Raw genomic sequence first — 14,881 nt, forward strand, 5'->3', positions numbered from 1 at the left:
ATTTGTCTGTACGCTCAAAATGCAGTCGTTTGCATAATTCCCAGTGCACCGCCCTCCCCACTTGGTCATGCCTGTCTTTTTGTATTCCTTTTGGGCCAGTTTGCTGCATTCATTTGCTATATGGTTTATCGTTTCGTTTCTCTGTCCACATAGTCTACATTTGCTGTTTTCTTATGTTTTATCGATCATTGCTTTGATATGGTAGGTTCTTATCGAGATATCTTGTGCTGCAGTTATTAGAGGTTCAGTTTCTCGGTTCATATGTCCTTTTCGCATCCATGCCCAGGTGTTTCCGTTATTCTCATCTTTTGTCATTCTTACGAATCTTCCGTGGAGTTGTTTCTCTTCCCATTTCTCTTTTCTCGTTTTGTCGTTTGTCTCTCGTTTTTCTGTTTTGTTTTTTTCGGTGTCTATCACTGTCATAATTATCCTTTCAGCGTTTTGCATTATGTATTTTCCTAGTTCTTTTTTCGTATCCTTCACACAGTCTTCTATACAGATCAGTCCTCTCCCGCCATCTTTCCTTTTCACGTAGAGTCTGTCAGTATCGTCCTTTGGGTGTAGTGCATTATGCATGGTCATGAGTTTCCTGGTTTTCTGGTCGAGTTGTCTCAGTTCTTCTTTTGTCCACCCTATAAACGTTCCAGAGTATCTTACTAGTGATACTGCCCACGTATTTATACCTTTTATTAGGTTTCTGCTATCTAATTTCGTTTCCAGGAGTTTTCTTTATTATTATTGGTGCTCGCTAGTATCTGAGTGACAACTCTCATCGGATTTTTATTGCTCTCCACCTCTTTCGATAATCTTTGTGACTGACTTAGCGTTATCACAACAGCCTTTTACCATTGATTTCTCATTGATAACGACGATTGGTCTTCACTGGACTCTAGGTGATAATAAGCTTCAAATGCGCATTTGAAACCACTTGAGACTAGGGGTTTGATGACGGTAGATTTTGAAATGAAATTAGAGCTGAAACATATAGGTACATATGAAGTATATAGTGTCTGTACTAAAAAGACAAGTATATAATAATTAGGCTCTACTTGCTTTTTTGACGCTATTTTGTAAATACCAGAGATTCGGTGTATTGACGTCGATGAAACTGCAGCAATATATATATATATATATATATTTTAATTTTCAGAATGTGAGATATTATATATAATAAATTCCATAGCCAAACAACGTCGCAGCTCACAAGAGCCATGACAATCAACGAACCAGAAGTCTAAGACTTGAGTTTCGCTCTCATTTGGGCTCATCAGTTAGACACATCCGAACTCAGGATTCGAAACCCGAGCCTCTTGCATGCGAGGCAAGCACTCTACAAACTGAGCAAACGCCCCGCACACAAGAATTTCTATTAACCAACACAGATACAAGCAAACTGCGCCGAAATCCGACTGTGAAATGAACCTACTTCGTCTCGACAAGGGACGCGGCCATCCAACTAGCCAATAACTCAAGCCGATGTCTCACAAGTAGGAGTTTTTAACTCAAAAGGAAGATGCCATCCAGCAATGCTAACCAAGCGAGCAAATTATAATAGGATTTTCAGAATGTGAGAGATTGTATATAATAAATTCCACAGCCAAACAACGTCGCAGCTCACAAGAGCCATGGCAGTCAACGAACCGGAAGTCCAATTCGGATGTGTCTAACTGATGAGCCCAAATGAGGGCGAAACTCGAGTCTTGGACTTCCGGTTCGTTGACTGTCATGGCCCTTGTGAGCTGAGACATTGTTTGGCTATGGAATTTATTATATATATATATATATATATATATATATATATATATATATATATATATATATATATATAGTTTGTTTGTTTGTTTGTTCAGAATTTGATTAATATGTACAAAAGGTACACTGTTTGACTAATTCATTTTATACCGAAAACGAATGTTCACACACTTTCATTCCATCATGATTTCTATATATACTATTTAGTTAAATGAAATCTACATTCAAGAAATAATCTCATTTGCATATTACATTTAACAAAATCTATTTTAATAATAAGCCTCATATTGTTAATTGTTTCTTTTAACAGAATTGTTTTTATTTTTATTTTTCAATATTTTTTAAGTTGATTTATTTAAATTGATTTATTTAATTGGTAAAAGGGGAAATTATTCCCAACTCGCATTTAGGTAAAAATGCACTTTCGTATAGATTATTGAATTCATTCAAAACGCATCGCAAAAACAAAAATAAACAACGTATGTGTGTGTGTGTGTGTGTGTGTGTGTGTGTGTGTGTGTGTGTGTGTGTGTGTGTGTGTGTGTGTGTAAAAGCATACAAATTCCTATTTTCATATCCACAGAATTATGCATGTTTGTCAAGTATATTTGTGAATAAGAAATGCCGCTTTTAAGTTTTGTGAAAGTTTTCCCTGTCGTAATAGGCAAGAAAATGCGGTATATATACATTTGATTGATGTGAAATCCGATTTACCCACAAATTATAGATATACACGTTTGCATTGAGTTCATCGCTAAGTGTTATTGAATATTTATGACGTTTTCAATTGTAGGAATTGTTGCTCGCAGAGAAATGGGCGCGCATCAATAACATTCCGTTCCCACCGATCGATACTTCCGGATTTACCGAAGAAGGAATGAAAGAGCTCTACGTTTTCAGGCACCCAACTGACCCCTACTGTCCGGTTGTCATGCATTTTGTCCTTTGTAACAAGACATTCCGAAATTTCAAGGAACCCGGTGAGTCTTAATTCGTTTTTTTATGAACTAAAAGAAACAGAAATGATATTAAACTGATACGATTTGCTTATTGAGCTTTTTTTCTTTTTTTTTACACAGTGATCACCACTTATCAAGGCCCGGAAGCCACTCAGGGATAAGGGTTATTGCAAGTACATTACGTACTTTGTACTGATAGGGATATTAATTTAATGCTGCAGGTGCTTCGTCAGATATGCTAGTGTTTCATTATTGTAGACTCCATACGCGGGCATATATATATATCATCTCTCTTAACAGAAGAAGGGTTAAAATGGCTAAAATTGACACTTTTGTGCTTATTAAAAAAAATTGATGCCTTGGATTTTTATAAAACTTTCTGAAAAGTTCTAACTAATTGATTTCTATATCATTTTTTTTCTATACTTCGCGATAACCCTTGGGTGTGCCCCAGGGGCTCCTTTAGGACTAATAAAACTCTCCATTTTTGGGACTATTTAACCATCTCTGTCCAAAATTTTCTGTGTATGTCTATTTAGTTATTTTGCATGGTGTGGAACTCAAATTTAAATACGTTAAGGCCTTGGGGATTTGAGGGCTAAATGGAGGGGGGAAATGATGGGCTTTGTCATTTCTTTTTTTTTTTTGCATAGTGCAGAACTCAAATTTACATGTGTTAATGCCTAAAACTGCACCGTTTGTTCATTTTCACCAGGATTTGACGTCTTCTGTGGACGTTTGTGGCAAAATGGGGGGGGGGGCAATGCTGAACATTTTTTTATGCTTCGTTCACTGTCCACTCGCAGGGAACCACGCATGCTTCACTTGTTTTTTGTTGTTTTTTTTTTTGTTTTGTTTCGTTCATTAAAAGCATGGTCTCGTGTAAGCAGAGGCTTATTGCCGCCTGGCAATGTTTCTTTTAGATTGATACAGTAGATATATTGTAATAGCAATTTTTTTTACCTAAATTGAATAAAATACTATTCTGCTATTTTTAATGAGCACTATAAAAAAAACTTCGTTGAAATTGAATGGTTTATGCTCTTGGATATTTTTAACCCGGATTATATATATATATATATATATATATATATATATATATATATATATATATATATATATATATGTGTGTGTGTGTGTGTGTGTGTGTGTGTATGTGTGTGTGGGGGGCGTGTGTGTGGGGGGGGCGTGTGTGTGTGTGTGTACTAACATGGGTTCCCGGCGTTGTCCGTGTGTTTAGAGGTGTGTGTTGAGCAAAAAAAAAAGTGGTAGTAGGAAGGTGGGCTCGAACCCGTACCGCGAAGCAGGAAAAGAACGGGGAAAAAACATGACGTCTTTGCTGCTACGACTACCGCCAAACTGGAAGTGACGTACGTTTGAATTAAGGCGAGACAATTGAAAAGAGGGGATGACTTTCGAAAATATCGGTGAAAAAAGCGACCCCTCCCTGTAGAAAAGTGCCCAGTGTAGGGTGAAGAAATTAATGTTTTTAGCCAATGTTTCGGTATTTATCGTCTGAAGGGTCGAGCTGTAAAACGATACTGATCTTGTGAAAATACGTCGCTTCTGTCGAAAGTTTTAGGCAGACATGCAAACATACATACATACATACATACATACATTTATATATTGGTAGTTCAAATTTTCGACCCAAACCAATTAAAAAGCTTGGCCTATCTCTGAATACCCTTTATGTAAAATTTCAAATGTTTAGACCAGAAATTGTCTAAATAGATTGGTAGAGACCGCAGAAGTCAATTTTTTTTAACTTTGACCCCTATTATGACCCCTTAACATTTATTGTTTTGAGCTCTAATTCAGTTATTAAGTTAGATTCATGTCCAAGGAACCTATATCTAAAATTTCAATTATTTATACGATAAATGGGCGGAGGAGTTTGGTAGTTCTCAAACTGAACTTTGACCCCTTAAAAGCAAAATTTTTGGCCGAAAACAAATTACAAAGATTTTCCCAAATCGCCATACCCTGTATATCAAATTTCGACGGACAGGAACGCAGACACGTTCACTTTTATATATATATATATATATATATATATATATATATATATATATATATATATATATATATATATATATATATATATACTAGCTGAGGTGTATGCTGAGCAAAAAAACGGTCAATTTTTTTTTAAACTTTGACCCCTATTATCACCCCTTAAAATTTATTGTTTTGAGCTCAAATCAGGTTATTAAGTTAGATCCATGTCTAAGGAACCCATATCTAAAATTTCAAGTGCGTAGACCCAAAATTGTCGGAGGAGTTTGGTACAGTTCTCAAAGGTCAAATCGCTGCGGTCTCTTACAAATTACTCAGACAATTTCTGGTCTAAATATTTGAAATTTTACATAAAGGGTATTCAGAGATAGGGCAAGCTTTTTCATTAGTTTGGGTCAGAAATTTTTAGTTACCAATATATAAATGTATGTATGTATGTCTGTTTACATGTCTTAAACTTTCAATAGAGGCGACGGATTTTACCAAGATCAGTATTGTTTTAAAGTTCGATCTTTTATACGACAAATATCGAAAAATTGGCTAAAAACATTCATATCTTCCCCTTCAACTTGGCACTTTTCTATAGGGGGAGGGTCACTTTTTTCGCCGATATTTTTTAAAGTTATCCTCTCCTTTAGATTGTCTAGCCTTAATTTTAAAAAATTTCGATTCCGGTTTGGCGGTGGTCGTAACAGCATAAACGTTAGGTTTTACGCCGTTCTTTTCCTCCTTTGCAGTACGGGTTCGAGCCTGCCTTCCTACTACTACTTTTTTTTTTTTTTTGCTAAACATACACATCCAAACACCCGGACAACGCCAGGCTGAAATGCTAGTATATCTATAAAAGTGAACGTGTCTGTGTCTGTGTGTCTGTGTACATTTCCCTACGCAATAACTCTGTCAATTTTTAGTCTACAGACTCGAAATTTGATATACAGGGTACTGAGATTTGGGGAAATCGATGTGATCGGGTATTGGCCAGAAATTTGGCGATTAAGAGCTCAAATTTCAACGATTTGACCTTTGAGAACTTTACCAACCTCCTCCGACAATTTTGTATCTACACACTTAGGTTCGTTGGACATGGATCTAACTTAATAACTTGATTTCAGCCCAAAACAATAAATTTTAAGGGGACATAATACGGGTCAAAGTTTTAAAAAATTGACCGCTTTTTTTTTTTTTTTTTTTTTTGCTCAGCATACACCTCCAAACACCCGGGCAGCATGGAGGTGTATGCTGAGCAAAAAATAAAAAAAGTCAATTTTGTTAACTTTGACCCCTATTATGATCCCTTAAAATGTCTGTCTGTGTACATTTCGCTACGAAATAGCTTTGTCAATTTTCAGTCTACAGACTCGAAATTTTATATACAGGGTACTGAGATTTGGGAAAATCAATGTGTTCGGTTTTTGGCCAGAAATTTTGCGATTAAGGGGTCAACGATTTGACCTTTGAGAACTACCAAACTCCTCCGACAATTTTCGGCCTAAACACTTGAAATTTTAGATATAGGTTCCTTAAACATGAATCTAACGTAATAACTTGATTTGAGCCCAAAACAATAAATTTTAAGGGGTCATAATAAAGATCAAATTTTAAAACATTGACCACTTTTTTTTACTCAACATACATCTCCAAATACCCAGGCAACGCCGGACACCCATGCTAGTATATATATATATATATATATATATATATATATATATATATATATATATACAAGCAAACATTGTTATATGTGTGTGTCATTAGTAAGCTGCGTGAATATGTGATAAATAAAGAAATTGCCAACCACCTCATCAAAATCAACTTATTTAATGACAAGCAATACGGTCTTCGTACTGCGTGATATACAACTGATGTGTTTACTGTAATTTTACAACACAGGATCAGTGAATTCATGTGAATCTATTGTCTCTGTAGCAATAACTCTTGACATATCAAATAAGATTTGACATAAGTTTACTTTACAAGATTTCCAGTTATGCAATATCTGGAAATGTCCTCTCAACCATCGAATCTTTTTCCTCTGATAACTTTATACAAGTAGTTGTCGATGAGCAGCAGTTCAAAACTCAAAGTATCAACCCTTGCGTGTCTCAAGAATCTATCATGTGCCAAAACTCTCTTTCCCTAATCGTCATCAATGATCTTCCTAATTACATTCTAAATTCTTTCTTCGGCATATACGCAAATGACACTACCATTTATGGCAACACTTCAAAATCAGCAATGACCAAGCTTTATCCAAGTCTCTTTAATATGACCTCTTTCTTATCTTTTACTATTTTGCACGTAGTTCAACAAAGTAAAAGATGGCTTGTTAATTTTAATGCATCCAAAACCAAACTTCTGTCTTTTCATCACCGACGCTCTGTCTAAGAGCTAAATATGTTTTAAAATGGAGTACTGTTGACACATCTAGAATACAAACTGTTCACAGTATCCTGTCCTACTTTGACAGGGTTCAAAACGACTCTGAAATCTAATATGAACCTTCTTTCTCACAGAAGACATGTTCAAATCAATGCCTTCTCTCTCATTATTTTCATAGCAAATGCTTAACTGAGCTTCAATCCGTGGTCTCCTCTCCTACTATCAACAATTTCCCTCGTCCTCTATCTGTGTCTAAATCTAAACACAAATTCCATGAACAAAGTTTCTTTCCTAAAACTGTCCGCCTTTTGAACTCTATGCCGCAGGGTTGCTTTCCAGCTGAGTACAGCATGGTTGTCTTCAAGTTCAATGTAAACAAGTTCTTGCTAATCCACCCCTTAAATAATCAAATTCTACCCAATATCTTTCACTATCGACCACTATGCTTTCGTCTCATTGACTACCGAACACCCATCAACCTTTATCCTCGAGTGGCCTTCATGCCTAGATAAGTGATGACTGTAAATAAAATAATAAAAATCTTCTGCTTGGTTTCGATTTTTCTTATGATCTTACTTGTGTTGGAATCAAAAAGATTAATATAAGTTCCATATTTATCACGAACGTTTTCGATCCTTTGTCAAATCATCATCAACTGAAAAAGCAAATGATTTTTTTTTAAAAGCTAGAAAAAAGGGAGAATTTCAAAAGATGCGCGTGAAATCAGTTAAACGCCTGGATGACGTTTTCACGCTGTTCAAGGACAGACGTGAATTATTTAAATTTCGTGATACGAGAATTGGCGGCATGAGATAAACTTGTATTGCGTTAAGCATTTGAAAATATTATGATTGGTTTCACAGGCAATATTATTAATTTTATGTGGTTGGCTTTAACGAAGATATCTTCGAGTATTTTTTTATTTTTTTATTTTTTAGTTTTATTTTATTTTATTTTTGGGTGGGGGGTTAAATTAAAAGTACGTTCGTGTGACTACCTTTAAATAAAGAATAGAATTATTATAGTGGACAGAAAAAACATTTTTGAATAGACGTCAAGATGAACCTGGTGGGAAAAAAAGTAGATTTGATGCAAAATAACATTGTTGTACAAGCAGATTTGGTTGGCAAATCTATCCGTTGTGTTAGCTAGACAAGCTAAGCGAATGTAAATCGGACATCTTTCAACAAAAGCTGTTTTACTTTATAAAAAAATAAATTTTTACTTTTAATAGTAGATTCAACAATGTCTAAATGATAGCCATTGATGCAGAGGGTTCATTTCATTATTCAGTATGGAATTTGAAGAAATTGTTAAGGTCCTAATGATAAGGGTCCTCATTAATCCTTTATAAACTGAATTATCATGTAGATGACTAAAAAATATGTATTTTTAATTTTAGTTAGTTTAAATGGTAATGATATATGAAGTTCAATAGTTAAACTACCACTGAGAATTTTTGCATTTCATAAACTTACTTTGATTATTATCCATAGTGATTGAAAAAAGTGTGTTTATGACTACAAATGAAATCCTCCAATCTCTGAGGCAGATAGCGGCATACTGAATTTAAGCAATGGACAGTTACGGTCTGGGCGTATCTGGCATCTACCCAGATACTTAACTAATACCTATAAGGCGTGTTTGAATTAATTCCCACTTTATTTATGCCGTTATATTATGACTGAACGAATTAGATCAATTAGGTCATAAAGAGTTAAATTAAACGTTTCTTTTGTACCGACACGTCCGCAAAAAGAATATATTAGCTTTGTGAGTATGTCTTGTGTACTTTTTAAACTTTTTTCTTGAACGCAGGAACACAAACAGGTAAATATGTTTTATATAATTTATTGGCACATGGCTCTCCAAACTACGGCCCGCCAGTCTTTAATCCGACCCGCGAAGCTCTTATTGAAAACGTAAAATATTCAGAAAAAAACAGTTTAAACGGAAACGTATGAAAATAGTGTATTGTTTTTTTTGTTTTTTTTGTTTTGTTTTGCTTTTGTTTTTTGTTTTTTTTTGTTTGTTTTGTTTGTTTTTTTGTTTTTGTTTTGTTTTGTTTATTTTGTTGTTGTTGTTGTTTTTTTTGTTTGTTTTTTTTTTGTTTTTTTTTCCAGAAAATTATTAAAAGAATGAGGTTTGGAAGAACCAGTTTCACTAAAAAGCAAAACTATTGAATAAAACAGTATAGAACACGTTTATGTCATTTGGAGGGGGGCGTAACACCCGTTCAAAAATTTGGAAACTCCTGGATTAGCAGATGTATCCAACGTCGTCTTAGTGCTGTCCTGGCCTACTAAAATCAACAGAGATTAGACCATTCCTGTAATGATCTGGTCCCTGCTGATTTTTCGGTGGGAGTTTCGTTCTGTGCAGTACTGGGAGGTCCACCCTCCCAAGCTCTACCTTCTCTTTTTGAGAAAAGGTTAGTTTATTGCTAATCGCCTGATGTGCCCTCACCGGGAAATGTATGTAATTCAGTAAATTGCTGTAATCCTCATATATCATTTACTTTAACACAAACAATTGGTCATTTTCTTAATATTTATATTAATAACTGATATTTTTGCAGGAGTTCCTCGAGAGACGCCAGAAGAAAAAGAATTCGCAAATTTCGACCTCTTCGACGATCCGGCAGCGCCGTACTCGACCTTTAACTTCAAGTATAGTCACTTAGCGTTTGATCGTCTCGCCAAGCTGACGGAGTTCAACACTCTGATGCAAGTTGAAGAAATAAAAAAGTGCATTGCCGAACAGATCGAATTGAAACGTTTCTTACCGACCCGGATTCCTGTCGCCGCAAAGAATGTGAAGAATCTGCCGATCAAGGATGTCAACCGGCAAACCATACTTAAGAACTACCTGCGCCATATCAAGAACCGGAACAGTGCTAGCGTCTCAGAACTTGAAAGGAAATACAGCTGTAAAGGTGCACCGTTGCGGTCGTCCAGCCCGTTGGAAAGGTCTAAAAAATTGTCTTTTTGTTTGCCCAGTCGACATGTCAACCGGTTTTCCTGTCAGTCCATATATTACGACGCTCTTGATTTAGGAGACGAAGAAGACCATTATGCAAGTTCCGATGACAGTTTACCATTTTTGTCTCCTCCGACGGGACTTTCGCCAATTGATGTGTTCGAAAAAAAATAGCATTGTTTTAAATAAATTTTTAAAAACTGTAAAGTATTACTAAAAACTAAAAGGATTACAAAACCTGTAAACGTTATAAAAACTGAAAACGTCAGAAATCCTTATAAAACGTAACATAATTGAAAACATTACTGTTTTACGTTATAAAGTGATGGATGTTATAAGGCATTAAAAAAACTGCATGGCGTTGGAAAACTGAAAGTTTCATAAAACTGTTTAATGTTATAAAACTGTTTAATGTTATAAAACTGTTTAATGTTATAAAACTGTTTAAGACTTTTATACTTTCGAACGCCGTTTGCTTCTATGGAAATTTTATATGAATTGTGAAAACCGAAACAATTTTATATGAATTGTGAAAACCTAAATAATATAAAACTGAAATGTTAATAAAAACTATACACCCTAATAAATAAAATAAACATTAATAACTCCGGACAAAAACATTGAAAAGTTTACATGGGAGATATTAAATAAGCCAAAACGTTTAGAAAAATTGAAATGTTATAAACCCGAAAGCTTTAGAAATCCTTAAAAACACTGTACACGTGAAAACCTTATGAAACCGACTTTATTAAATTGTTAAACGTTTTGAAGCTGTCGTCATAAACCTAGAAGGGTTATAACAGAGTAAACGTCCTAAAACATTATATAACTGGTTAACGTTATATAACTGCTTGACTTTTAAAACAATGTTGCTATAAAGCCTCATAAAAACGTTAACTGAAAAGGTTATAAAATTGATAACCTAATAAACAATGAAATGATAACAAACGAAGACATTAATGAAGCATAAATTATATGAAATTTGAAACTTTAATAAAACTGAGACGATGAAAAACTGAATCTATGTAAAACTAAAATGTCAAGAACTTAAATTTAATTATATTACAGCTTAACTTTTATTAAATATTCAAATATTATAAAAACTAAAACGTTAATAAAACTGTTATTAATGTAACACTTATACGTTAATAAACATTGAAATTATATAAAAACTGAAACGTTAATAACATCTGAAATTATATAAAAGGATAAACTAAAATGATATATGTGGGTAGTTTTTTTATTTATATCCATTGGAGGCGTTGAGTGAAATTTTAAAATAAAATAAGATACGTTTTGAACACGTTACTATCGACTACATAAAAGCCCCGCAGCTAACATTACGTGGACTTAATTCATTGAACATTTTTCCACTCGACATCATGGCGAAGAAAAAGAAGAAAAAAATATATAGATAGATTGACAAAGGAGTATATCTCCGAAATATATTTCTAAAGAAGTAAACACTGGTTTATTTTATTAAAAATTTCGCGTTTCAGTTATTTGGCTCCAAACGTGTTCAATACGTATCTTATTTTATTTTAAAATGATATAAATTTGTAAACGTTAATAAATTTGATATTTTATGAATACTGAAAGGTTAATAAAACTAAAACAATATAAACATGTAAGTGTTAATAAAAACTCTAACAATAAGACCTGAAATCATATATAATCTTAATGAACTCTTATAAAAATTGAAATCATATAAATATGAAACTTTAATAAAAACTTAATTTATACAAACACTTAAACATTAATAAGCATTAAAACGATAAAACGGGAACAATAAAAAGTAGAACTTAAAAAAAACTTAAATTACATTAAATATAAAACATCAACAATATTGAAATTTTTAAAATCTGAAACTTCAATAAAAACGGAAATTACATTAAATCTGTAACAGAACGCCTGTGGAATTGTCTTCCGTTTTTCTGGTTTCCAGCTGACTACAATCTTATTGTCTTCAAGTCCAACGTAAACAAGTTCTTGATGAGCCGTTCCACTTAAGTTAACAAATTTACTGAATTTCCATTACTAACGATTATTATATTGTCCAATTGACTACTGTACACTCTTAACCCTTATCCTCGTATGGTCTCTGGGCTTTGATAAGTGGTGATGCCCATGTAAAAAGAAAAACGCAGAATCTTCAACCAAGATATCTAAATAGAAGACAGGATGGAAAAATACATACTACTAGTTATAAGAAACGGAAAACTGGGGTCAACGGAAAGCCTGGAATTACCCAACCAAAGGGAGATGAGGACATGAACACCTACACATATCTGGCAGTTCTAGAAGCAGACACCATCGAATCAACAATAATGACAGAGAAAATTTAAAATGAATATCTAACAAAAATAAGGAAACTCCTAGAAACTAAATTATATAGCAAGAAACCTACTTATAGTTATAAACACATTGACAGTATCACTAGTAAAATACCTAGGACTGTTGATAGGCAGGACCAAAAAAGAATTAAAGAATCTCGACCAGAAGGACAGGAAACTTATGACTAATGCACTACATCTACAGGATGATGCTGGCCGGGTCTGCGTGAAAGAGAAAGGCGGGGAAAAGGGGCTGGTTAGTAGAGAAGACTATGAAAATGCCACAAAAAATAATTTAAAAAATGCATAGCACCGAATCCATAAAGGATAATCACTGCAGCAAGACACACCATAAAAACAAACATAAACAGAGAGGGTTTCTCTGGAATCTGTGTGACAATAAGTTTCTCCAGATTTCTAGTACTCTTCACATCTTTCGATAACCTTTGCAAATGAATTTGCATCATCGTAACAGCCGCTTACCACTAACTTCTCATTGACAATGATCATTGGTCTTTACTGGATTTGAGTGGCAATAAGCCTTCTTAAGCTCTCAGTCCATTTTGCACCCATCCAGTGGAGGGTTGATTAGGGATATCCTTCAGCCTCCTTTGCCCTTCTTGAATATTTGGTGTAGTACCGGTCGATCCTAAATCTACAATCTTTTTTTGCGGGGGGGGGGGTAGTTAACTTACAATTTTTGGGTTTAAGTTTTCTTGTTTCGATGTGGTATTCCTCCATCTTTTTTTCTTTACTTCTGTTTCAGTTTCTATATGACGGGTTAGCGTTTGTTGTTCATGTGAATTAGTTTCCGCATTCGAGGATTTTCTTTAAGATTTCAACTGTTTTCATTATTGCTGTCCGCTGTATCTTGATTTCAATTTCTTCTATTCGGTTTTCCAAGTTTTTAGGGATTGCTCCGAGTGCTTCTGAGATTATTGGTATTATATTAAGTTTCTTTATGTTCCATATTCCTTTCAGTTCTTTGTCAAGATTCGTGCATTTACTTCGTTTTTATATCTCTTTGATCTTCACCATGTGGTCTCCGACGGCAAAATTTACAATTTGGTAATTTCTTTCCTTTTTGTTAACTATTATGACGTCCAGTGGTCCTTGCTCGAATGGGTTTTCACACAGGCCATCATCAGAGATTACTCTCTGATGATGGCCTGTGTGAAAACTCCTAGTGAATTCATAATAGAATAACTTCCTTTGGACCTAAAGAGGGTAGAATTATCGCCCTTGAGAAGAGAGTTGGCCATGACAGTTTGAAAGCTAAACAACAGGCGTCTCGCATTACATACTTTTACCCTTAGGCATCCAACGGCTTCTACATTATAATTGAATCTGTAAATTGTTAAATAAATCTGTTAAAGGTTATTGTTTATCCTTTGATCAATACATAACAATGGTATAAGTTATTTTTAATTGTATGATTCAAATATTATTTATTCATTTGTTAAAATAGTAAATGTGAGAAACTGATCCGCCATTCATTCTTCTTTCTTTGCAAAACTCGAATGAAAAATTACGCTAATAAGAACAAATGCACGTAATAAATCAGAACGCCTATTATCAACGTGAAATCTTTTGATCTGATTCAGGCGAGATGAGGCACGCTATCTTTTTGACAAATGCACACTTCGAATTTGCATTCTTATTTTGTGCAATATGAGATGTATAATCAGCCTTCATTAGGATAAAAACAAAGATTTCCTAGGTAATATTTCTGACAAATTATGCATCACCCACTTTATTCACTGAACCTCTCATTACTGACTACCATCTCTTAGATCTTTCTTTAATAGTTGAGTGGTTTCAAACTTAATTAGTTTAGTCAGTTCAAGTCTGGGACAATCAGTCTGTGTATTATTTTATAATTTTTGTCAAGTGTGACATCATAATCTGATCGGTTGGGTCAGTATTTGTTTGCTGTATTATTGAATATATAATATTTTTCTTGATAATCATCATTCGTTTTCCTGCTTTGATGGAGTTCAAAACTGGTTTCGAAACCTTTTCTCTTCCTTGAAACCGCTTTCCTACAGATGAGACATCGCGTGCCTGTTTCTGTTCTATGGCTACTTTCATGAAAAGTGCTCAACTGAACTGCAAAGAGTTGACAAATTCCAGAAGAAACTATCAGGATGCTTAACAGTTTATCACTCACCTGCCTGCCGTGACTTCACGTATCCTGATCAGATAGGGAGGGGGGATAAGTGGTTTTCAACCTTGTTCAAGTGTCCCCCATTGGATAGCGGGGGGAAGAAGGCGCCTTGCTACGCCTGATGGAATAAATGCTTCCACCTGGCCATAAAGGATACAGTCTAATATAAAATGCAAAAAAACGGATATGCCAAGTCAATGCAATCAAATTTTTCTATATGTTGAGATTTGATATTTCGTCTTTATTATTAGTCGTTATCTTTTTTTAACATTTACTATTGAAAACGTTGATAT

At 34.4% G+C, this 14,881-nt stretch overlaps 1 protein-coding gene across 10 annotated transcripts in view; it reads left to right on the forward strand.

Annotated features, from left to right (window-relative positions):
- The window catches only part of LOC145246571 (cytosolic phospholipase A2-like), a 594,967-nt gene extending 584,283 nt beyond the window's left edge, over positions 1-10,684 (forward strand). For all 10 annotated transcript variants that reach the window (XM_080108182.1, XM_080108180.1, XM_080108179.1 and 7 more), the window contains 2 exons: positions 2,546-2,732; positions 9,688-10,684. In XM_080108182.1, the coding sequence (XP_079964308.1) occupies positions 2,546-2,732; positions 9,688-10,262 (762 nt within the window). In that variant the 3' untranslated portion in view covers positions 10,263-10,684. The remainder of the gene's footprint in view (positions 1-2,545; positions 2,733-9,687) is intronic.
- The last annotated feature ends 4,197 nt before the right edge of the window (positions 10,685-14,881 follow it).

Source organism: Euprymna scolopes, chromosome 24, assembly GCF_053919585.1.
Source record: "Euprymna scolopes isolate OS-2025 chromosome 24, ASM5391958v1, whole genome shotgun sequence".
Lineage (NCBI taxonomy): Eukaryota > Metazoa > Mollusca > Cephalopoda > Sepiida > Sepiolidae > Euprymna > Euprymna scolopes.